Source organism: Meriones unguiculatus, chromosome 7 (genome assembly GCF_030254825.1).
Source record: "Meriones unguiculatus strain TT.TT164.6M chromosome 7, Bangor_MerUng_6.1, whole genome shotgun sequence".
Taxonomy (NCBI): domain Eukaryota; kingdom Metazoa; phylum Chordata; class Mammalia; order Rodentia; family Muridae; genus Meriones; species Meriones unguiculatus.
In genome coordinates this window covers 14,166,005-14,191,312 of record NC_083355.1, presented here as the reverse complement: position 1 = coordinate 14,191,312, position 25,308 = coordinate 14,166,005, and the positions used below count along the sequence as shown (strand labels likewise).

General features: G+C 50.8%; 1 protein-coding gene across 2 annotated transcripts; it reads right to left on the bottom strand.

The window, feature by feature from the left end:
- Positions 1–10,518: 10,518 nt before the first annotated feature.
- Positions 10,519–25,076, bottom strand: Cacng1 (calcium voltage-gated channel auxiliary subunit gamma 1). 2 transcript variants are annotated; one of them, XM_060386512.1, is made up of 5 exons: positions 23,635–25,076; positions 22,764–23,087; positions 13,020–13,094; positions 11,633–11,770; positions 10,519–11,204 (listed from the first exon to the last, which is right to left on the bottom strand). In XM_060386512.1, exons 2-5 carry the CDS (start codon positions 22,996–22,998, stop codon positions 10,978–10,980), a joined length of 675 nt encoding a protein of 224 aa, XP_060242495.1. In that variant the 5' UTR covers positions 22,999–23,087; positions 23,635–25,076; the 3' UTR covers positions 10,519–10,977. The 2 variants fall into 2 exon arrangements, with proteins under 2 accessions (XP_060242495.1, XP_021496369.1); XM_021640694.2 differs by lacking the exon at positions 23,635–25,076 and having other exon boundaries at positions 22,764–23,601.
- Positions 25,077–25,308: the final 232 nt, after the last annotated feature.

The following is a 25,308-nucleotide window of genomic DNA, read 5'->3' as shown; positions in this document are numbered from 1 at the left end:
TCATTGATACCGGCCCGGGCTTGGGTGGTTTGGAATTTGAGAGCTCATTAATCTAGTACACACCGATATATTAAAATAGGGCTGGTGCTACACCTCACAGTTACACAGAGGATTGCTCCAGTCCATCTTGTTTCTGTTGGGGAAACATTAATGTCTATGACGATACAGCTCGGAGAAGCACTAGTAAGCCGCAGGCAGCTTTCTGTGCCGTATTTTGTATTTAGTACCCATTAATGTGGCACCGTCAGCACAGCTAAAGACACCATGCTTTGGGGGCGCTGTTGAGCATGAGATGGTTGGCCCTCCTAGGGACGACAGCCTAAAATCCATTGCCCTGGATCTGTTCTTGCTCATTTATTTATTTTAGATTGCTTTTTGTGTGTGAGTGTTCTGACTGCATGTATGTCCGTGCACTGTGTGTGTGTGTGTGCCTGTGGAAGAGACTAGCCTAGAACTGGTGTTACAGACGGTTGTGAGCTACCATGTGGATGCTGGGATCTGAACCCAGGTCCTCTGCACGTGCTCTAACCACTGAGCAGCTTCCTCCGTTTGCAGATGGACATTTTGCTTTGTGTTGCCTGGACAGGATAGACACCGCCTCTGGATTTTAAGAAGAAAACCCGTCTCTTCCACGTAAGCGTGGTGGATGCAGGGTGCTCTCTGCTTGGCAGAAGTAACCTGTGATCTGTGGGGAACTGAAAGGGGGATTCTTAGGGCTTTGCTTTCAGCAGAGATTGTAACTGATTAATTGTGCAAGGTGGGAAGTCCCACAGAGTGCGAATGGAAGGCTGGGCTGGCATGAAGTGGGCAGGGAGCGCCTGCTGCTCTTGCTAAGTCTAGAGCCCTCACGAGGTCCCAACCCCAAGGCTGCTGCTTAGATGACGTGGCTTTGGTGGTTTCTGTCTCAACCAGTCAACCCTTATCAGATGGAAATCTCAAGGGTCTGAAGAACTGGCCATTGGATGGCCAGGCTTCATGCTTATCTCACCGACCGTACACAGCTGTCCACCTTTCTGCAACTGGCCTGCGCCATTCTCTGGAGACCCACAGTGGCTCTCCCATCGTGGCCTTTCTCGCCCCCGCCCCTCCCCCTCTCCCAACAAAGTTTCATTATGTAATGCTGGCTGGTTTGGGACTCATTCCAGGCTGGCCTCCAACACAGAGCTCTGCCTCCCAGGTGCAGAGATTAAAGTCGTGTGCCACCACATCCGACACCGCACGGTCCTGCATTTTTAAAATGGACGGTTGCAGAATCTAAATTCTTTTGTTTTAAACCTCTCTTTCTGCATGAGGCAGCACCTAGGTGAGAGAGTACAGGTGTGTGTGTGTGTGCGCGCGCGTGTGCACTCGCACCACCTCACACGCGTGGAGATCAGAGGGCAACCTCGGGTGTCTGGCCTCACCTTCCACCTTGTTAGGGGCAGTCTCTCATTTACCACTTCCTGTGCCGAGCTGACTTCCGGGGCTCCTTTTGTCTCCACATCTCATCCTAGCCGCACTGGGATTACAGGTGTGTGCTGTGGCATCCAGCTTTAAATGGGCTCTGGGATCTGAACCCAGGTCCTCTCTCTTAATAACAAGTATTTCACCCATTGATCTATCTCCTTAGTTATCTTAAGATAACTTTTTATTTTTTTCCTGGTACTCAGGGGTCTCACCAAGAGACTGAATGCTATGAAAGAATGCACTCTGCCCACTGGCAGCTCCCACGTCTTGTTCTGGAGAAGGAAATGCCCCCAGGCCACACAGACTTACTGATAACGGTCCAGCAAGCTCCAGACTTGCTTACTTCTCTACTTGGTCTTGGGCCGTGCCCTTTCAGCCCTGTAACCTCAGCCCCCACGACTATTCTGGGATGCTCTACCTACTAATAAAGACTAGGCCAGTAGATGGTGGAGGGCTCCCACCTGCTGCTCCCTGATCCGTGCTGGCCTCAGGGCCACTGATCGGGGTGGGTCCCGGGAAATGGTGGGAGTCCAGGAGCTGAGGTGTGGGTTGCATTGGGGAAGTGGAGCGCAGAGGGCCCTGGGTGACCTCACCACTGCTGCTCGAGGGCTGTGCCTCCAACACAGGGTAGGCTCCTGGGAGGATATGGGTGTGACTCTAGCTAAGACTCTTGTGGAGGGACCCTAGACATGGAGACTGAAGTGACCACCTTCTAACCAAGAAGGTCTCCTGGGGGGGAGGGGAGCAACAACCCACCCACCAAGCCTTGGATCCAAAAGTTACCCTGCCTACAAGAAGTACAGGGATAAAGAGGGAACTGAGATTGAGCCAATGAGTGCCCCAGCCTGACACACAACCCACGGTAGAGAGCCAGCCCCGGACACTATTACTGATGCCCTGCTGTGCTTGCAGACAGGAGCCTAACTTGACTGCCTTCTGGGAGGCTCCACCCAGCAGCGGACTGAGACAGATGCTGAGACTTGTAGCCAAGCATGGGGCAGAGCTCTGGGGGTCTTGTGGAAGTGTTGGGGAAAGATGGAAGGACCTGGAGGGGACAGGAACCCCATAAGGAGACCAACAGAGACAACTAACTCAGACCCACGGGGGCTTACAGAGACTGAGACCTCAACTAAGGAGCATGCATGCTCTGGACCTACGCCCCGCACATATGTGGCCGGTGGGTGGCTTGGACTTCATGTGGGTCGCCTGGTGAGTGGAGGAGGTGGGGGTGGGAGCTGTTTCTAACATGGACTCCATTGCCTGCTTCTGGATCACTTCCCTCTGGCAGGGCTGCCTTGCCTGGCCTCAGTGGATGAGGATATGCTGTGTCCAGTTGTGACTTGATGTGCTGGGGAGGGTTGATGTGGGGGAGGAGAGCTCCCCATTTTTTTTGGGGGGAGGGAGAGAAGAGGAGGTAGGAGCTACCCTTGGGATGTAAAGTAAATAAACTTAAATTGAAAAACAAAAATAGGAAAAAAAAAAAAAGACCAGGTAAATTCCACCTCCTCAGCTTGGATGACGTCCCCTTTCTCAGTGCTTGCAATTGAATCTTGACATTCTTTGTATTAAAGTTAAGAGCGTGTAAGTCCTGGATGGCAGAGGTCTCATCCTTCGGGAGTGTTTGCTGAGCTGGGTGTCAAGGTTTGGTAGGAAGAATAATTTAAAGGCAACCCCACTTCACTGGCCACGGTGTGACCAGATGACAGCCCCTCAGCAAGAGGGATGACCAGGGATGGAGGCACGGAAAGCTGTGATGTCCTCCTCACGCCGTGAAGCTTAGAGTGGTGACAGCAGTAGCCCCTCATTTATTTTCTATCATACTAGGTGTCACAGAACGTGATCCTTCAGCCTCGCCATGGCTATGTCAGTTTTGATGGGTGCCCCCTCCCCGTTTAGCATAGCCTGGTCTATGGGTACATGGCACATACCTATCATGATCATGAACTATTCTGGAAACGTGATGAAATTCCCCCTTTCCGAAGCCCTGGCTGATACGGTGTCCACAGAGGGAGGCAATTAACTTGGCTGGCAGCTGCAGCTTGTAAAAACCTCTGCTCTAAGCCCACCCTGGGCTCATTAAACCTGACGCACTGCCAAACGGTTTAAACCTTTTCAGGAGACTGCTGCTAATCCCGCAGCACAGAGCAGCACTGGCTGGTTGTGGGGAGCTGGTCCAGAGGAGCTGGTGATGGACTCTGAGGGTGGATGTGGCTGGCTGGGTGCTCACAGGGAACCGGGGGAGGAGGTGGCCCCTGTGGTGTCTGCTCCCTAATTAAACTGAAGCGCTGATAACAGGCTGTCCGGGTGTGGGTGGGTGCCTGAGGGTGTGGCTCATAGACCTTGCAGAGGAAACGCTAGGAATGTTCCGATCACTACGGAAAGCTCTCTCTTTTTCTCTCTCTCTCAACACTGGTCTTGCTATGTAGCCCAGGCTACTTCTCCAACTCATGTATTCCTCCTGACTCAGCCTTCCACATGCTGGCATTATAGGCATGCATGTTGATGCCTAGCAAGAGTCAGGGGAACTCAAAGGGAAATGAAAGCTCGGGAATTCGGGGGGGGGGGGGGATGAGGCTAACCAGAAGTGGTTGTTCTAGCCCAAGGGTTTATCCGAGAGGCAGTCTCATAGATTCAGTCTCCTAAATTCTGTGACCAAGTTTAAAGCAAGTTCTATAGCCTGAGACTAAGTAACAGATAAGGGGGAAAGTGGTCAGCAAGTAGACTTTAGCTCATGGGAACACACGCATTTCTCAAGATCTGGACAGGTATGTCCCATAAACCCATGGGCTGAAGGCACAGCCCCAAGCTGGTGGTACAATTGGAAGTGGTGGGGACCTAGTTTTGAGGTCCTTGGGTTGTTGGGAGCACAACGTTAAAGGGGATTATGAGACTGTTAAGAAGGTGAATCTGACGTCATGTGTTGTACCACTACAAAATCAAAGTGAAGAGGATCGTCAGTCATGTGACGCCTCTAAAACTGCTGGCCAAAATACTAACTGTGGGCCAAAGTGCTTTTCTCTTTATAAGTTGATTTGTCTGTGGTGTTTGTTCCAATCATGGAAAGCTGATCAATGCAAGGTGAGCTCGTGTGCCATCTGGTACCACAATGACTCCCGTTGGGTTGGCTCACTGACAGGGTAGAGGGTCGGCTGTTCTGGAGAAAAAGAAGAAGATTATGATTTCGTATAGTTAAAGGTGGCTTTGTAACCCTGTCTAAAGCTCTTGCGAAAATCTGTCTGTTCCCAAAGGCTTCAGCTAGTGTGCTCTGGCTTGGAAAATAATTTCGTCTTGTATCGCCGGAGCCTTGAGCTCCACTGTGGAGAATGCAGCTGGCTGTCTTACTAATCTGACTGAAGCTGTGTGTGTAGAGAATCCACTTGGGTGACAGAGACAGCTGAGGCTGGGGAATTGGAGCAGGAAGGAGCCCTTTATAGCCTTTTCCTGCCTCAAAGGTCTTTCTGGGCTCTGTTATTTTTCCTCATGGCATTCTTGCATGGCTTGTGCCCTGCCCCTTCTCTCTCATGGAGCATGCATTCTAGTTCATGGGCTTGCCTCACAGCCTGTCCTGGGACTCGGGGAGCTGGGCACTGGGCAAGACTTGGGGAAAGGATGGATGCAGAGAAGGTTTTAACGACTACAATGGCTCTGAAGGAAAGATGTGCCTTGCCTTCACAGACCCTAAAATCAAGAAGGGCAGTGAACTGGGCCAAAATGGGCCAAGTACAAGGAATATGAAAAGCAAGAGCACATGAGAGGGTCATGGATGTCACGTGAGGGAATGGAGACCATGTCACCTTCATGACCGCCATCCTCGTGACCCTCTGAATGTCCCCAGAATACCCTCAAACCTCACAGAATATAGACCTTCACTTAAAGCTACTCAGCACTGAAAGGCAAGGAAATAACTGCTCCCTAATTGTGCCTTTGCTCACACAGTGCCTAACACAGCACACAACATCGGCCATCACGGCGGGCGGTAGACCTAGTAATGACCCCTTTGAGACAGTTCTATCCTGACTGTGGTGGATCTGTGTGTGGCTGTGTCTTAAGCTCCAAGATCTGCTTGTTCTGTTCTGTGGAAAGAAGGACTTTGGGGGCAGATTATGTGAAGGACAGACGGATGGGGTGTGTCGCAGGGACCCTCCAAGGAGGAGTCTGTGGGATGAAGTCACGGGTCTTCCTTCTTTTAGCTGTGGCTCCAGATGGCCAGGGCTTTTTTGTTTGTTTGTTTATTCTGGTTTTTTAAAAAAGACTTATTTATTTATTTATTTATTTATTTTTTATTATGTATACAGTATTCTGCCTGCATGTATGCCTGTGCACCAGAAGAGGGCACCAGATCTCATTATAGATGGTTGTGAGCCAGAGTGTGTTTTCTGGGACTTGAACTCAGGATCTCTGGAAGAGCAGCCAGTTCTCTTAATCTCTGAGCCATCTCTCCAGCCTTATTTTGTTTTTGTTTTTTTTTTCAATTTTTGAAAATGTATTTTAATTACAACACTTCTCCCTTTTTTTCCAAACTCACCCATATACTCCTCCCTGCTTTCCTTCAAATTTATGGCCTGTTTTTTCATTAATTGTTACTGCCTGCATATGTAAACTTTTGTATGCATATATACTCCCAAATATAACCTTCTGAGTCCATAGGATGCTACTTGAATGTATGCTTCCAAGGCTGACAGTTTGGCATTGGACGAGCAATTGTGTATTCTTCCCTGGGGCTGGCTATGGCTTTCGCTCCAGGCTTTTCTCAGTTGCCTGTAGTTCTTTGCGTAGGGTTGAGGCCTCGTGGGCTTTCCCTCATGAAGTCTGGCATGTTCACTGCTGTCCTCCATGTTCAGCTCACATTTGGAGGGTCACGTTGGTGAGACTTTACAGATGTAGCTTCTGATGTTACTTGGAGACTCAATCTCGAAGCAAAATTCCTTGATCTTCTGGCTGTCAGGATCTTTCCTCCCCCTCTTCTGCAATGTTCCTTGAGTCTTAGGGATGGCAGAATTTTGTAGACATAGCCTCTGGGACTGGACTCCTCTGCCACTCTGAACATTGGGCAGTTGCAGTGGTTTTCTGTAGTGCTCTACATCTGTTTCGGGATATTTGATCACACTGTGAACCCTGAGATTGTATACTGCAAAAACCTGTTTCTAGTTGTGATGTGGCTCAGCCCTATCACACACCTCTAATCCAAGAGCTTTCTGTAAACAGGATTAAATAAATTCAACCACAGGTCAAGAGGCAGAGCAAGCAACCATTTGACAGGGAATGAACATAGGGAAAAAAAACCATAGAGAGTGAGAGGAAGTCTGGAGAACCAACAGAGAGACACACAGGAAGTAGAAAGGAGGGACATTTAGTTTGAAGGGTTTTTAAAGTAGTGTGGAGAAAGAGAAGGGGCATTTCCTTTCTGGGATATTGGCTGAGAAGGAAGGTCAGCTGGGTGCTCTCTCTGCCTCTCTGAGCTAGCAGGTTTTTACCCCTGCATCCAGCCCCTGAGTCTTTATTGGTAAAATCGAATGTTTGGGATTTTGTTTAAAAACAACATCCATCTGTTGCAAACAGACGTTTCCTTGATGAAGGGTGAGAATTACACTCACCAGGACAGACTTGGAGGAAGATGTGAGAAGTCTGGGCCTCGATTAGGATGGAGTAGGTGGTGCAAGAGGTCCTATTCACGGATGCAGGTAGGTCTGGTCCTGGTGGGAGCCTTCAGGTTTTCACTTACTTATTCTCTCTCACTTGGAGCAGATTTTCTCTCAGACTCAATGATAGCATCCTTGGGATGGTCTCCTGCTGTTGGCTGAGTGGACCAGACAGCGGGAGCTGCACCATCTCTCCCACATTTCTACATGGGCATCGTGTGGCTGCGATTCATGCATCATAGTCACCATTCCCTTTGATCTGTCCCCTCCCCCACCATGCCACACCTTCATGAGTGGAAGCCAGAGGTGGCTGTCAGGAGTCTTTCTCTCATGTTCCATCTTATTTCTTGGAGACAGGGTCTTTCACTTTGTATCTGGAGCTGGATTTGGCCAGACTGACTGGCCAGCAAGTCCCTATGATGGACCCGTCTCTGCCTACCAAGAGCTTGTAGACATGCTCTTTTTTAAGTGGGGCTCAAACTCAGGTCCTCATGCTCACTCAGCAATTACTTTATCCGCTGAGCTACCTCCCCAGAACCCCTCTTTGGTCTCTTTAGATGTCGTAACTAAGGGACAGACTTTCTACTCAGTTCTTAACCCCAAAGCAGGATGGATTGTGTTGTCAATCCTGGACCCCTCAGCTAAGCCAAGGGGTCCAGCCAAGCCACTGACCAGCTCCTGAGCCATCAGAGAAGAATCTCTATAAACCCTAAATGGCCACTATAGGGTGGCCAAATGCCTTCCTTCTAGAGTGCTCTAAACTTAGGGGTAGTGAATGAATGAGCACATGTCCCTTACCTCTTCTGCATCATTTACAGACGAAAAAAATGTGTGGGGGGGTTAATGACCCCTCTGAGGAATGACTGTCACCCTGGAGCAGGAAACCTTCAGAGATGGACTAAATGTACTTTGTGTGATAAGGATATATAAACCTTTGGGGGCCAGGGAGGAATGCTATGATTTGAATATGACGTGTGTTCCCGAGAGCTCAGACGGCTACAGCCTGGTCCACAGAGTAGCAATGTTCAGCAGTGAGGCTTCGGGAGGTGACCGGGTCCTAAGGGCTCTGACCTTCCACAACAGATCAGTCCATCTATATCCAGATGCAGAGCTGTTGGGAAGGGGACACACTTCATGAGGTAGGGCCAAGGCAGGCTGTTGGGGGACGCCATCAAAGGATGTGTCTTGTCCCTACTCCCTTCCTCTCTTTGTTTTCTGTCTGCTGTGAGGCGAGCAGCTTTGCTTCAACATAAGTCCTCTACCACAGTGTTACTGCAAGCCAAGAAACAGTGAGCGAGAGAGAGGCAGAGTGAGACTGACTGATTCAGAACATGTTATAGCACAAAGGCTTTTTGCCTGCCCTTCTAGAGCGGGGCATCTGCGGCCTTTAACCTATGAGTCCTTTCCCTTCGTGTCCCCATAACTTTCCATCTTTCTAGCCTACCTCAATTCTTCCTGAGCCTCTGATCCTCGACCTTAAAGGCTGCAGAAGGCTAAAACTCCATTTTCTATAATTTCTCATGTTAAACAAGGTCCCTGACCCTACCTACTCAAAGGACAGGATTCTAACCTGTCTACAAGTGGACCGAGGCCTTCGAGATGGAGCTCAAAATCGGTCCTTCCTCTTTTTAGGTTATCTCAGGCTTTTTTTGTCACGGTGACAGAAAGGGAACTCAGGGGTCAGCGAATGTTTTCCCAAGAAGAACGGGAGATGGAAAACCTCAGGTGTCTGGGGGGTGGGGATGGCTCAGCGGGTAGAAGCACTTGCTGAGCAAGCATCCAGATCCCATCATCAAAGCTCAGCTGGCATCGCCACAGGCACCTCTAACCCCAGTGCTGTTGAGTGTGGGCACAGAAGGCCCTCTGAGGTTTGCTGGCCGTCGGCTCAGTGCTGGGGTCATTGAACGACCCCATGTTCAAAGGAGAACTGTTACCCACAGGCTCACGTGTTTGCACACTCGGTCTCCGGTTGGGGACACCATATGGGGAGGTTGTCGAGCCTTTAAGCGGTGTTGCCTTGCAGAGAGAGTATGCCCCCAGGGTGGGCACTGAGGGGGTAGAGCCTTGCCCTGCTTCCCATTTGCTCTCTCTGATTTGCGGTTGTGGTCTAAAATGTGGCCACTCAGCTTCCTGCCCCCGATACCACGCCTGACTGCTGCCATGACCCCCCTCCCCTCATAGACTTTTTCTCCGGAACCATAAGCCCAAGTCAACTCTTCTATAAGCTCTGTGGTCATGGCGTCTTGTTACAGCAACAAAAAGTAACTAATTCAGCCTGTGTCAAGGGAATAGGTACAGAATGATCCTCCTGCCTCAGCCTCCTGAGTACTGGGATTACTGGTATGTGCTACCATGTCCAATATGAAAGTAAATATTTTGCTTTGCAGAGGAAAACATTTCTCATGAGGCTGCTCAATGCTGTTGTGGGGAAGCAGCCACACCGACCACCCATTGGAACAGGTGTGGCTATGTGCCAATAAAACTTTATTTATAGACGCCAAAGCTTGACTTGCATATAATTTTCACATTATGAGACAGTCTTCATATTCATGGTGAGTTATTTTGATGTCTTTCAAGCTGTAAAACAATAACAACAACAAAAGACAAAACCACCACCACCAACAACAACAAAAACCCACTCCTATCTTGAAGGCTACCCAAAAATTGGTGGGCCAGGTCTTTTCCACAGGCGGAAGTGTTTCCCTCCCCAGCCATGCTAGAATAAGCTCCATGTGCAAGTCCAGTGTTTACTGCAAGGATCACAAAGTGTCCTCCCTGTCTGCCAGTCAAGTCTGACTTCTGTTTCTGGAGGCTACATTTTATACAGATTTGAGGAGGCAGCAGTGTTTAAAATGTGTGCTATCTGTGAAGCCCTTCCTCTTCCTCCTCCTCCTCCTCCTCCTCTTCGTTTTCTTTTCCTCCTTCTTCTACTGTGGTGCTTCAGTGCTGAGAGGGGCTGGATGATTCTAGAAATAACCCCTCCTATTTTTAACACCCTCGCCCAAGTCACAAGGTTTCTAGTTTCATTCCAAACGATTCCAGGGCTCAGACATTCAAGTTGGAATTCAGAACCTCTGAGTGAACGCCACCTCAGTGCCCAGGCAGTGGATCTCAACCTCCCTAATGCTGTGACCCTTTAATACAGTTCCTCATGTTGTGGTGGCCCCTTCCATAGCATGGTTTTCATTGGAACTTCATACCTGCAGTTCTGCTGCTGTTACGATAGTGATGTAAGTATCTGATATGTCGGATATATGATATGCGATCCCTGTGAAAGAGTTGCTCGACCCCCCAAAGGGGTCTCCACAACACAGGTTGAGAACTGCTACCCTAGAGGGACATACCTTCCTTTTCTTCTCCAGGGTCTAGGGTACTGGGCCTACCGCCAGGAATATCAGCAATCGCTATGCAAGGCACAAGGGAAAAGGGGAAGTTTCTGAGACCTTTTATTTCAACCGCAGATCCTATCCAGTTAAAAATGTCTCTTGGGGATCCTGGAAGCCAACGAGGGATGTTCAGGTTACAGAAGAGGGTTTCCTATCATGGTGGAGGAGAGTGGGGTTGGAGCTGGCTGAGCAATGTTCAGAACTGGTGAATGAGTAAGTACAGGCTATCCCTCGGAGCTTCCTAAAGACCAGACTAGATCTTCATGGACGACAGGCCTGGTAGGCAAGACTGAGCTGGGGGAGGTGTGTGGGAGCTGGCCCCTTCAAATGCCGCCTGCTGGCCTGCTTCTTCTGACCCTGGGCAGGTCTGGGTTCGTGTCCACGTGCACTGTTTGTAGAGGAACTCAGAGGGAGAGACCACGAGTGATGGACAAGGGATCAGGGCAGATGGGAAACTCCATCCTCACCTCCAAAAGACTCTGGTCTGGGCTTAACCTTCCCAAAAACTAGTGCTCCGGCTCAGCATCCATGCAGGACTCCCAGGGGTTCTGGGGCATCCGGGGCAGGGAGAAGAGCAGGAGGAAGAGCCCTCCGAGGAAGAGCAGGGTGAACGCGGCGCAGGCACAGGCGAAAGACCACGAATAGTAGTACTCGATCCAGACGGTGTCCTCGCTGTCAATCATGCGCTTCACCGACTGCCTCATGACCTCCACAGAGACAATAAGGCAGAGCCCTGGGGACCAAGCCAGGAGTCCCAGTGAGTGGTGGTTCTCTTGCTGCCACCCCAGCCCTCCCCCAATCTCTGTCTCTTGCCTGGCCCTGAGAGGAAACTGCTTTTAAGCGGTTCTAACTGGGAATCTGCAAAAGTGGTCCATGGCCACCTTGCAGTCCCCACCTCCCGCAGGAGGTTAGCTAGAGACTCATTTGCTTCCTTTTTTTTTTGTTTTTAATTGGCCTCTGGGGTGGTTCGTCATTGTCCCTTCCAAGGGTGGTGTCAGGGGGGGTGCGGGGGGGGGGGAGACAAAGCAAACTTTCTCCCTCCTAGCCCTCTTGAGGTCATTGGGGTTGGGGAGGGTTTGACTGAGTTTGTTCGTGTGCAGAGCCTGAGCATGGAGTGGGGAGCCCCAGGGAGTCTCCCTTCCACCCAGGACCCCACTCTACCTGCAAAGGCATAGAACATGGATGCTGGCCTCAGCAGGTAATCACGCTTATTCCCGAAGGAGAGAAACGCACAGATGGAACCCACGATGAGGAAGCCAAGGCTGAAGATGGCGATGGCCGCCGCCGAGATGCTGTACTCTGCAAAACAGGGGGAGCCTCAGAACCAGAGCCTCGGAACCAGAGCCTCTCCAGGCACTTCCTGCTTCTGGGTCTCCCCTGAGGCTCCGCAGCCTGGATTCCCATTTCACACCTGACTGAGGCTCACTCACTTGCTTATTCACTCCAAGTCTGGTGCTGGGGAAGAGCGAGGCCAGAGGCTGACGGGTTGGACTCATGCGTGTCTTTCCAGGGCACTAAGCTTTGAGGTTCCCTGAGGCGAAGGCCTCGGAAGGAGGCCACCCTGTGGCTAGAGAAGTCCCTGGAGCCAAAGCCTTCTTGAGTGACAGGCAGAAGGAGGCACAGAGCTGTGGGTGGTCTGTCTTGGATTGACAAGGGGACTCTGGGAGACTGACAGAGTGTGGGTGTTCCCTAGCATGTGAGTGTGAGGATGTGTGTGGGCTTCGTTAGAACCCATCAGAGTATGTGACTCCTGTGTCTGCATGTGAGACTCTGTGTGAATGGGGGTGGGGGGGGGAGACACAGAATCTGTCACTATACATGTGTGCTTTTTTGTATGCGAGCACTTATAGGTACCTCATATATGAGGTATCTGTCTGTGTGTGCGTGCGTGCGTGCGTGTATACGTGTTCCCTGCATTTAGGCTCTCAGTATTCATGCATTCTCCGTGCAGGAGGCTCTGTTGGTATGTGCATGCATGCATGCATGCATGCATGCATGCATGAGTGTTCCCTGCATTCAGGCTCTCAGTGTGTATGTGTGCCCCAGGCATGAGGCTCGGCTGGTGTGTGCATGCGCCTACATGTGAGGGTCTGCCAGCATGAGCAGGAGTTTTTATATGCACTGTGTGGCTGCCCACTCCCGCACAGGCCAGGCTCTAGCTGCTCACGAGGTCTCTGGGTTCTACTGATGAAGGGCAACAAGCCCATGTTTCCTCAGCACAGGGAGCTATTAGTTAAGTGTGGGCAGGACTCCCGGTGTCCCCGCTGAGACTGTCACCCGCCCATCCCTTCATCCGGCACTGTGAGCACCCGCGCCTCTTCCAAAGCTCTCTGGGCAATGCCGGGCTCTGTTCCTGCTGCGGCATACAGCCTGTCTGCTTTACCCACCGCCCTGACACCATCTAATGTGCTCCGAGTCCTGGGTGGGGGACCGGCTCTGTGTGTGTGTGTAGAGGTGTGACCGGGCACCAGCCCACAGCTGCTTTTCATCCTGAGCAGGAGTCAGCACGTCCCCACAGCCTGTGACAGACTTGTCGCTTCCCACTCACCCTTCTGAGTGGTGAATTCAAAGATCTCCGAGCTCTCTCCTGGGTTGAAATGCCTGAAGTAGGAGCAGTTCTTTTCTGAGGAGGAGGAGGAGGAGGAGACAGTCTGTGAGCTGGTGGAAAGGGTGGGGGTCTTGCTGCAGGACATGGAGGGACCCTCTGGCTGCCTGTCTATCTTCCCCCGCATTCTGAATCTGGGCCAAACATTTCCCTGACCATGTGTATGCCATTTCAGCAGATAAAGGATGGCAAAGGGACAGCATCAGGGAATAAAGGATGATGGATTCTCAGGGCAGGCAGCATGCAAAACCTGAGCCTATTAGGCAGTTGTGGTAACTGAGACCCGAGCTCATATTGTTCCCAAAGGAGGGTGCTTAGTGAATAACCAGTGAGGTCAGCACATTGATCCCTCCCCCGGGGGCCCTGGGCAATGCCTAGAGGTCAAGGGTTGTTCTTAAAACCCCCTCAGCTCACAAGACAGCCTGCCACAGCGTGGAGTTACCCGGGGCAAAATATTAATAGCAACGAGTCTGAGAGAACTTGTTCAAACCCAAACCAGATCCCTATCCTCCATTCACACTGCGACCTGGGGAGCAGCATTTTAAAAACGATTTCCAGGGGCTCCGTAGATGGCTCAGCTGTTAAAGTGCTTGTCACACAGCATCCTCTTGTATGTCTATAGTGCCAGCACTGGGGGGTGGATCCCTATAACTCACTGACCAGCAGTGAATAGCTGCTAGCCAATTGGTGAGCTCCAGTTCAGTAAGAGACCCTGCCTCAAAGAACAAGGTGGAGAGCAATTGAGGAAGATACCATAGGTCCACTTCTGGCCTCCATATACACATACATACAGGTGCATGTGAAACACACACAGAGAGAGAGAGAGAGAAAGAGAGAGAACATTTTTCTGATGCTCATCCAGGTTGGCAACCCAGCTTTGCCCTAAAATGGGCTCTTTTGCATGCCACTACTTTATACCCTGAATCATGTGGACTCTAGACAAAACCTTCTCTGGCAAGCCTCTTGGCCACTGAGCATTGTCATGACAACTGTGGATGGTCTGTAGACAGGATGGGGTGGGGCAAGAGGAGATGGGCTGAGAGTAAATTCAGCCATGACAATCTTATACATAATTCTACTTCCAGTTCTGTCTTTCTCTATTCCAGTCTTTTTTTTTTTTTTTTTTTTTTTTTTTTTGAGATAGGGTTTTATTGGTGCAGCTCTGGCTGCCTCTGCCTCCTGAATGCTGGGATTAAAGGTATGTGCCACCATCCTCCCCCCAGCCTTTAGTTGCTTTCACAACTAGATATGACACCAAAGTATAATTGCAATCCATGAATTACTAAGTTAATTAAGGTGTGGTGGTGGATGCCTGTAATCCCAGCATTCAGAGAGGCAGAGGCAGACAGATCTCTGTGAGTTTGAGGCCAGTCTGGTCTACAGAGAGAGTCCAGGACAGCCAAGGCTACCCAGAGAGAAACCCTGTCTTGAAAAACAAAAAGCAGAAACAAAAGTACTCAAATGGGTCATTTTATATTACCCCCCCAACACACTTTTTTTTTTGAGACAGGACGCCACATAGCCCAGGCTGGCCTTGAATTCACTGTATATCTAAATATAGCCAATGATAATCCTAAAACTCTTATCTACTTACCTCTACCACCTAAGTGCTGGGAATAAAAGTACTTACCGCCACTTCTGGTTTAGATGGCACTGGGGATGGAGCCTAGGGCTTTGTGCAAGCTCTCCCCGCTGTGTCACACCCTCTGCCCTATTTTCTGCTTTTTAAGAAAAATAAATTACGTTGCTTTTTAATTATGTAAGGCCCTGTCTTGGTGTCATTCCTGTGTTTCTGTCTCCCTTAGTACAAAAGACATCTCTGATTCAGTTTCGGTGGCACTGAGTGTGGATTCATGGCTTCACTCTCAGGCTACAGTTGACTGCTCACTCCAAAAAGTGCCCAGTTTCTCTTAGATATGTGCCCCAAGGCTGCCACCATCATGGCTTGAAACAGGGCAAAGGTTTCCTTCTATCTGGCCACAGCATCTTACTGAGGATTAATTCTGTCCCTTCCCACACCTCCCAAGTTCAATTGCTGCTTCTCCGGAGGTTGAGGACCAGGATGCCTGGAGATGGGGTTTGGCCTAGCAGCAGTGACTGTTCTCAGAAGCCAGCTGCCTTTCCCCAAGCTTCTATATTTAAATCGCTTTTCTTTTGAGCCAAGTTACCTGGGGTGTCTGGCGGCCGGTTGTGATGTCAGCCTCAACACTGCTCTTTTCTCTCAGCATCCACGGCTATTTTAAAGCATAATGAAACCCTCTTATATTTATGAGAACGGTTGCTGCAGATTCTCTTGAATCACTGCCTCAAAACGGCTCACGCTCTGTGACACGCCTCCCCGGGTCTCCCCCCAGACAAAAGAACATTTCTGTTTCGTTCTTTAAGGGCCGATTTCAGTTGCCATTGAAAACCCTCCAAGAAGAATGGACCGGATTCAAGTGTATTTCCTGGTCAGCTGCTTTCCCAGCTACTCACTGCCTGTGAGTTAAGAGCCTTCAGAGTGAGGGCTGCGAGGTACAGGCGGCCTCGGGGGCCTCGAGACCACAGACGGTTGAGTGACCCTTGTGGGTTGCAGAGGATGCTCTTGTACACCATGGAGTCACCCGCCACCAGATAAATGCCAGGCTCCACCGGGGGCGGACAACAGTGTGCGAGCAGACATTCTGGATATCAGGGCAGACACAAGTGCACCGGAGTGGGCTGCATGCCTATGGGGGTCCAGGCTGATGGCACTGGGGCTCTTTTCCTTGGGTAGTGCATGCACTGTCTCCTCCTCAAATGTGTTAGCACTGCTGGAAACCTCAGTTTTTCTCCAATATGCTCAATTTTGGACTGGAGGACAGAGAACTTGGCACATGAAGAAGGCCCGTGTTCCTGACTTTTAACCCATGAGAAATCTATCTGCTCCTGGCCCTTGTGGCTGCCTGAGGGACCTTTCACAGTTCCCCATGGCCCTGAAGAAGGAGTAGTCACTTCAGAGCAATCAAGCCAGCACCTTTAGAAGAGGACACGGGGTCCTACCCGATGGTCACGCCTCACGTGACTTAGTTCCTATTTCCTCTGATGGATGGTAGTATTTGGGAAACTGAGCATTAAAGAGAGCCCGGAAGAGATGGCCTCGTCAGCAACTCGCTTTGCTGTGCAACTGTGAGCACCTGAGTTTGATCCTCAGAACCTATGGGGATGGGGCAGCGGTAGGTGTGGCGGCAGGAACTTCCGATCCCAGGCCGGGGGGGCCAAAGACAAGTGGATCCTGGCCAGCCCGTCTAACTCCATCGGGGACATTAGGACTAACAGCCTTAACCAATGAAACATTAGCCCAAGTCTCCAGGCTCAACAGGAGACGGCCTCAAACCATAAGGTGGAGAATAACGGTGACAACTCGTGTAGACCTTTGTCTTTCACATGAATCTGCACATACATGTGTAAGTGAGTACACACACACACACACACACACACCCTCTGAAGCAGGTCCTAAGGGGGCCATTTAGTCACAGGTAAGGTTGGAGAGGTGAGGGTTAGTGTGGTCTTATGCATGCTACAGAGTTTGAACCCTCTTGCTTCTGCCTCTCCAACGTCGTGTCTTGTCTCCAACACGTGGTCTCTCAGGCTTGCATAGATTTGGGGGCTCAAACTCCGCCTTGGTGGCCTCTGTCCCCTCACCGTACTAACAGACAGTGCTGTAGACCAGTAAGCCGAGATCCTAGAGCCCTGTATCCCAGAGGGTCCAGAACCACAATTAGGGTCTCAGAGGTCACTGCCATCCCTTTTGTCTCCGAAACTGGCTTGTGATTCTAAGATTTCTATTTCTACAAGATTCCGTGCTCTAAAAATGTGAACTAGGCTATTCCTTAAAAACACACAAGCCCGACACAGTGACACACGCCTTTAATCCCAGCACTCAGGGAGGCAGAGGCAGGCCGATTGCTGTGAGTTCAAGGCCAGCCTGGTCTACAAATCTCTGTCTCAAAAAACAAAACAACAACCACAAAAAATGCACACAGCCAGGTGTGGTGGTGTGTGCCCAGCACTTGGGAGGCAGAGGCAGGAGGATTTCTGTGAGTTCGAGGCCAGCCTGGTCTACAAAGTGAGCTTCAGGCCAGCCAAGACTACTTAGTGAAAGCCTATCTTTGAAATGAAACCAAACAAAAACAGCAAGCTCATCTCAGGCTCGCCTGGGAACAGGGGCAGGGCGTGGCTGGCTAAAGCCACAGTGGGGTTCAGGGTAGAATCCAGGGTGGCAATTTCTAAGCAGCCAGAATAGCAGGCGCATGAAACTCCAAAGTGAAGCTGAGGTGCCAGGGGATAGCTCTGAGTTATCACTGACAAGATTCCCCAGGGTAGCAAGTACTGGTAGCTCAGAGGTAATATGTTGAAAATGGCTTGATGTGTGTAAGCCCCCAGGAACTATAAAGACTCACATACAACACTCACATTGCCTTCAACAAGCCTCTAAGAGGCGTGCTCTCCCAACCATCACAGAAGAAGGCCTGAGATGAACTGGGGGAGTCTAGTTAAAGCTCCCATCTCCAGCAGGAGCTCACAAAGGTAGGGGTGGGGGCCTCAGCATAGGTTCACATGGGCAGAGGTGGGAGCCCTGGAGATTCCTGGGCTCAGCGAAGTCATGCTCTTCTAACACCCGCAATCCCTTCACTGAGCAGAGAATGCATATGCAGAGAATGGGATGCTGGGGTTGCTCTAGAGAGGCAGAACCTGAAAGAGACCAGGGCGGGGGATGGTTCTTCTGGGGCTTGCTGGATGATGCACCGTCTCCCTCCTTGTATCAGCTCTTGGTCTGACCACGTTGTGTCACATGTGGGGTCTCCTCATGGTCTCTTGAGTCATCAGTTTTAGGGGCATTGTGCACTGGGAAGTATGGGAAGTTCTGGAGAGCAAGGGCGTCGGGGTTTAAGACCTGAGAGTTGAACCTCTCCTTGTTTAGGTGGTTAATCCGGGGAAGGCCATGCTGGCCTTCGGTGTTCTTCCTTGTCAAGTGAAAACCATCTGTGGAGTGAAAACCTATGTGATGTAGTAACTGAGAGAGCGGATGCAGCAGGCAAAGGATTAGGGACAAATTCCTGATAACTAATCACATAACCTCACTCGAGCTATTCATACTCTCTGAGCTTCATTTTCCTCATCTGTGGCGTGAAATGATGATGAACGTTTGGGCCACCTGGAGGCTGATGTGGGATCAGAGGAGTCGGTGCAGTTGTGTGGCTTGCAATGCATCATTAGGCAATTTTGTCACTGTTGTAAACACCATGGAGCATACATACACAAACTAGGATAACTACGACATCACTAGGTGACACAATCCCATGAGGCCATTCTTTCGCATATGGGCCATCACTGATCCAAATATTGGTTTGTGGGATACAGTTGCAATGTAGGGCTGCCCATCGCCCATCGTCTCCCAGATTAGATCCTCTGGAACTGTAGTTACAGACAGCAGCAAGCCTCCACGGGAACGATGGGAACCAACCTTGGGTCTTTTGCGAGAGCAGTATGTGCTCTTAGGCACTGGACCCTGGAAGACTTTCTTGATTAATGGTGGACATTGCAGCCTACTGTGGGTGGCACCACCCCTGGGCATGTGGTCCTGGGTTGTATGAGAAAGCAAGCTGAGCTGGCCAGGGAAGGCGAGTCAGGAAGCAGCGTTCTGCTCCTCTATGGCCACCGCTCCGTTCTGGCTTTGGTTGCTGCCCTGAGTTCTTGCTTCCCTCCATGATGGGTTGTAAGCTGAAAACAACCCTTGCCTCCCTGGGTTGTTTCTGCTCAGAGTTTTATCGAAGTACCAGAGAAGCAACCTAGAACAGGTGCAGATGTTAATTTTCTATCCTGTTGCTGTGAGAATGCTGTGTTCGTTCATAGGAAGAGTGGGAAGCGGCTGGTCACACCCACAGGCAAGAGCAGAGAGGACTAGAGTGATGTGTCTTTCACAGGCATGCCCCAGACCACCCTAATGTACCCAACTCCTCACTGAGCTGCTCTTCTCAGCTAGCTCTAAATTGTGTCAGGTTGACCAATAAGCCGTCACAATTGCGTCTGGATTTCTGTTTTTGGCATTCTCTGCATCTTTTACCGATTGGGATGTGATGTAGGGAGATAGGGAGTTCTGCAAATTTATGCTATCTAGAATTCTTTGAACTTCATGGATTTGTAGAGTCATGTTTTTCATCCTGTTTGGGAAGCTTTTAGACATTCTTTCTCTCCCCTCTCTCTTCTTCTTCTCCTCTTTCTTCTTTCTTCTCTTTCTCTCCTTCCCCTTCTCTTCCTCCTCCTTCTTCCAGAGACTCCCAGAATCTATATGATGGTGTCTCACATGTGTCTGAGACACTGCCCTTTTCTCCTGCTTGTTACTTTGCCTGGACATTTTTTTTTTAAGTTCATAGAATTTTTCACTTACCTACTCACCCCTACCTTTGAGTCCCTCTAGTGAACTTTCCACTTTAATTATCATTGCCCTTTTCAAATGGATTTCTATTTGATGCCTTAAAATTAATTTCTGTCTCTTGATTGGGATCTGTTTCATGAGGCATCCTTCTCCTCTTTATTTCTTTAGATATTGTTTCTGGCTGATCTAAACTCTCTGTTTAGCTAGGACTTAGTAAGTAATGGCACTGGCCAGCAACCTGATGACCTGAGTGTGGTCTCCAGAGCATATGTGATTGGAAGGAGAGAACTGACTCCCACAGGAGTCAGTTTATTTATTTCTGGCACTCCTTCAGAAATAAATAAATAATAAATGTAAAAAAGTCTTTGTCTACATCTAGACATCCCAAAGCCTCATTCAAGCTTCTCTTTATACATTACCCCTGTCATCTTAACTCTTCACATGCCTTTTTTGCCTCTTTATTTTTGTTTGTTTGCTTTTGAGGTAGGGTCTCATTATGTAATCCTGACTGGCCTGAAACTCACTATGTAGCTCAGGCTGGCCTCAAAGACACACTTGTCCACCTGTCTCTGCTTCTCCAGTGCTGGGATCATAGGCGCATGACACCATGTCCTCCCTAATGGCTTGTAGTTATATATACAACTCAGGAAGTCTGGTTCTCCTTGACGCTTGTTCCTGTTGCTGTGTTTGAGCTAATGTTGTGACGTCTATACTCTTGAGCACGAAACCTCTGTTCTGGTAGCTTGGCCATCAGTTAACACAGATATTCTAACATGCATGGAACCAATTCATCCGCCTGTCACAGCTTTGCAATAGAGGACTTTCGCAAACTGACAAAAAAAAAAATTCAGATAATGACAGTGCTTTGGGAGAGGGACTCTGCAAGAGGGCCAACCTGTTCTGCCTCCAACTCTAGCATCAGCCAGACACTGTTTTTGTTGTTGTTGTTTTGAAGATAGTAGTTTTCATGGAGGAAATCAAAGCACCCTAAAATTCACGGTTTCTCCAGCTCTCCTGCTTTTCTTGCTGGAAGATTTTGGTTAATGTCTAGAGTTCTGAAAATAAAGAATCCTTTTGTTCCCAATCCTGTCTTCTCATTGTGTCGGTGAGGGAGAAGAATCTGTGCGCGAGGGGTTATTTCTTCCCGCCTCCAGTCATTTTTTCCCCCTGGTATCGCCCAAAGTTAATGTATGCAAAGCCCTGATAGCACAGAGCCCTACATGGGTGTGCTGTTCTTACGGTTGTTAGCATATGAGAGAACACTGTATGAGCTGTCTTTCGAAAAGACAGGTCCTAGGGAGCACACAAGAGGTCAGGGTGGGTGGGGAAGAAAAACCATGCCCGTTTGAGTGCAGGGACGGGCTTTGGAGGACGACTGGGGGAGCTTGGGCCCAGTGTCGCAAGTGTGGGCAGTGTGATTCACAGCTGATGAGGGCACGACGGCAAACAGACTCTACTTAGGCTCAAGGCCAAGCCTTGCCTGTTGGTCCCCTGAGGCTGGTGTTCTCACCAGCCCCCCCCCCCTCTGGGTAGACATGGCTCATGTGCTCTGACTTCAAAAGGCACACGGCTCTAAGGACAGGTGGACGGAGCCATAATATCCCCCCTCAGGCAAGCTCCCCGGAGAAGCTGCCGCGCCCTACTCGGCTCTGCCCTGCCCAGGGAGCGGGCCAGATGATGCCTCTGTTTACGAGCACGTAGAGTGGCCGAGGGTGTGGCCATCAGGCTACGTGATACCCTCCAAGCACATGCTCATGCCCATCAATGCCCTCCACCCACCCTGAGACTCTTGTGTTTCCAAGACAGCTGAGTGGTTACCAATCGCTGGATTCCCAGCAGTGGTGAGTGTCACCTGGGTTTCCTGAAGCAAGAGCTAAGGAAGAGGAGGGAGGGTGGACCCCACACTCCACATGCAGACTGCTGGGTCCTTGAGACTCAGGACTTGGCGCAGGGAATGAAGTCATTCCACGTCAGGATGGAGGCCACACGTGCTGTGGTCCATGGAGGCTTTAGGGACACTTAAATTCTAGAAGTGACCCTATTGTTTATACAAGTGAGGCAGAGGCTGAGATGGACCTTGTCCTCTCTCACTAGTCCTTCTTAGGGCAAGGGATGTGACTCAGTTGGTAGACTGCTTGCCTACCATTCACAAAGTCCTGGGTTCCATCCCCAGCATTGCACAAGACAGCCAGCTAGTTGAAGACTCTGTCTGACAGCAAGAAAAAGTCCTTCAAGAGGGCAGTGGGGAGTGGCGGCTACAGCCTGGACTGCTTACTCCCTGACGTGTTCTTTTTCACCATGCCTGCTCCGCTTGCTCTGAATCCCAGGGGCTCTACACTGGCAGGAGGGAGACGCATCACACTGATGCCCGAGCTCCTAGGCAAGGAACTTGCTTGCAAGGTGTGGGCAGAGAATGGGAGACTCCCGTTCAATCACTGCAGAAGGAAAGGCCGGGAACCTGAGCGAAGCAAATTAAGGAAGAATACGCGGGAGGACCTCAGGCCCTAACAAGGCGCCCATACCACGTTCTGCTTCGTAGCCACGTGGCTGCCTTGCCCCGCCCCAACCTCCAAGGACCTCACGCTTGGTTTCATGCTCTGCCTCCACGAACTCGAAGTTCTTAGTGCCTATGAACCAGAAACCCGGTTACACAGCCTGACAAAATAGCCAGGAGGCAGTCTCGCCTGTCCTTTTGCTCAGAGCAGTGGTTCTCCACCGTCCTGATGCTGTGACTCTCTACGATAGCTCTTCATGTGGTGACCCGCCAACCATAAAATTATTTCATTGCTACTTCCCAGCTGTAATTTTGCTGAATGTCTGATATGGAGGTTATCTGATATCTGATCCCCAAAGGGGTTGCAACCCACAGACTGGGAACCGCTGAGCTAGAGGCTACAAGGAGCTGGCTTGCCCCACAGTTTCCTCCCGAGGGTCACCAGCCTGCCTGTTCAGGGAGGGAATGGAGCTGAGATTCCACTGCATCATCCCCGAGTGTGTGCTGCTGGGGCCACAAATTCCTGGTCTGATGGGCCAGCAGTTGCTGAAATCTCTTAACTCATACTGGTCCAGCAACCTGCACAGGATGAAGAACCCAGACCTTACAAGATGGAGCTGGAAACAAATGCCCTCATTTTCCACATTGGCTCTGGCCATAAACGCTACCTCAGGCTGTTCCCATCTTGTTCCCTTGCAGGAAAGGCTGGCGACAACTCTGTTCCCACGGGCAACTTATCTTGGTGGTCGTGGAAGGACAAGAAATGGAAAGAGGTAGAGAGAATGGCGAACCTTACCCCCTGACGTTGTGATGTGTTCACAACTCTTGTCTTCTTTGTCACGCACGGCGACGCGAGTGGTACAGATCCTCCAGAGGCCGAAGTGGGCTGCCTCGCACGTCTCGTTGTGGTGTTCCAGGTGTGGGCTCAACACAGCCCAGTGGTCAGTCACCACGGCCACCATAGCGAGCACTCCACCCACCAGGATGAAGAAGAGGGTCAGACGAACCTTCACTGTTTTGGTCTGTGACATGATGGTGGCTGAGGGGCGGTTGTGCCGGGCAGGAGGCGGCAGCAGAGTCTCCCAGGGGTAGGTAGGCTAGCTGTGGCAGTTCTATGGAGCTGGGAGTGGAAGCTAAGTTTAGTGTGCCTGGCTGAGCCAGAGGGGGCCGGCCTTGGGACTGAAAGACGCTGGGCAGTTGGAGCAGCTGCTCAGACGTGTCATGGGCCTGAGGAAGGCTTCTATTAATGCTTGTCTCTAGGCGTGTCACTGAAGATGCCTTCTGCTCAGGTTTCAGGGCTTTTTCTCTTGGGGGATAGAAATGTCCTCCAGGGTGAGGGAGAGAGAGAAGGCTCTAGGCACTGGCTTCGGGGGTCTACAGAGTAGATGTCATGCGTACGTGCGTGGGTGCGTGCATGTGTGTGTGTGTGTGTGTGGTATGAGCCATGGGTAACAGGCTTACTAGATGCATGGGTGCTCAGGACCAGAAGGCATTACCAGGGAAGGGGAGGGGATCCCAAGGGTCCCTGGCCACACAACTTTCCCGCCTCACACTGCCAAGGCAGCCCCGACACCAGTGCACGCGAGGAACCTGGGAGCCTGCAGGACCCCAGAAGGAACTCCCACAGGGCCCACGCCCCAACCAAGCACTTTAGTGGTGCATCCTACCTCGTTCCCCAAGTCACAGGAGAGGTCCCTCTCCTTCCCAGGCCTGAGCCCAACTTGAGAGGTTACTTCTTTCTTCTAGTGTCATCTCTCCCCGAGATTGGGCTCAGAGAGCCGCTCCGCATGCGTGGAGTTGGTGAGTCCTCGTGCCTTTCAGACATCTGGGGAACAGCGCTGTGCAGCACACGGAGTGGCCTTGAGAGTGACGAGGCCACGGACTGGACCGAAGCTGTTCCTCTGCGCTGTTTGCAGAGACAGCAGGCAAAGATTTTCTATTATGTTCCCCCTCTCACTTCTTTCTTTCTTGACGGTGTCTCACGTAGCTCAGGCTGGCCTCAAACTCGCTTTGTAGCCATGGGAGTCCTTGAAATTCTGACCCTCTGTCTCCACCTTCCAAGGGCTGGGGTTACTGGCATGCATCACTGTGCCCTGTTTATGTGGCTCAAGCCAGGGCCTTGTGGCATGCCAGGCAAGCCCTCTACCAAAGCATTACATCTCCAGGCCACTTCATTTTCAAACAGGGGTGGGAGGAGCTTGATTCATAGGCGAGCCATAGCAAGGAAGTGGGATGCAGACGGAGCAGGGACCTTGGGAAGGCCCTGCTGATGGCCTCATGTTTCCGAGCCCAGCTCCCGACGGACTGCCATCTCCCTCCGCCTCAGCTCAGCAGGTGGCCCTTCTGGGGTGAATCCACGAGGCTGGTACATGACAGGAACTAGAACCCTTGAACTGGGCAGGGCGTTGCGCCTCAAAATCGCAGCCTCGGGTTTATGACCATTTTAGACAGGCTCTCTCTCACCGGGTGTGGAGGGGAGTTCGGCTGTCCAAACCACAGAGTGCTGACCCCACTGACAAAAAAGTGACTACAGTTTCTCCTGAGGGAGCCTTGCTACCTGCTTGGCCCTCTTCCTGGAGGCCTGCCTTCAGGTTGGTGTGGTATTTGTGTGGGAGGCGTGGCTGGTGGAGGTCACTGGAGAAGGGCTCTTGAGAGCTTATGGCTCAGTCCCGCTTCCAGCGACTTCTTTGGTTTCGGAGCTGGGATGCTCTGAAGAATGGGCCACAGGGGTTAAGTGGAGACCTGCCGCCTGCAGGCTTGTGTTAGTGTCATTCTGTTGGAACTGCCCCTTTTAACGGAAGAGCCCCGCCCAACCCCAAAGTACAAATCTCCCAAGACTTTCTGTCTCTGCTTCTCCTCCTCCCCCTTCCTGACCTCATCTCTGCGTTCTCAACCAGGCTGATCAAGCGCAGATGATCCACCGCCCAGTGTTTTGCCGACACTCAGCTCAGAGAGCGGCTATCATCTCCATGGAGTGGGTCCTTTCCACGCGGAACTCTGAGGGGCTGAAACTTTGCATGGCCCTTTGAGCCCCTTGAGGCGTCCCGTGCTTAGGGGGCGATGGGTGCCCTCAGGCACAGACAGCGTGAGTCAGATGTGCAGCCAAGCAGCGGTCGGGGAACTAGACAAGCCTGGTGTTTGAAGACAGAATATCTAGTGAAAAAAAATGCTTAATTTTAGTAATCGTGGGCTGGTGTGGAGATGTACAAATACATTTTTAATGTCCCGACATACCCTTTTGCCTTTGGGGTGGGGTCTTAGAATGGAGTGCAGCCCAGGGCTACTTTCAGTATCCTCCAGGATGGCACTATAGAGCCCTCAAGGAAGCCAGGCCTTGGCTA

Coding starts and splice junctions, on each gene's coding strand:
- Cacng1 (XM_060386512.1), bottom strand. CDS start 22,998: ATGTCACAGACCAAAACAGTGAAGGTTCGTCTGACCCTCTTCTTCATC. Junction 13,095..22,763: donor ACACATCACAACGTCAGGGG/GTAAGGTTCGCC, acceptor CCTCCTCCTCAG/AAAAGAACTGCTCCTACTTC. Junction 11,205..11,632: donor CATGTTCTATGCCTTTGCAG/GTAGAGTGGGGT, acceptor CTTGGTCCCCAG/GGCTCTGCCTTATTGTCTCT.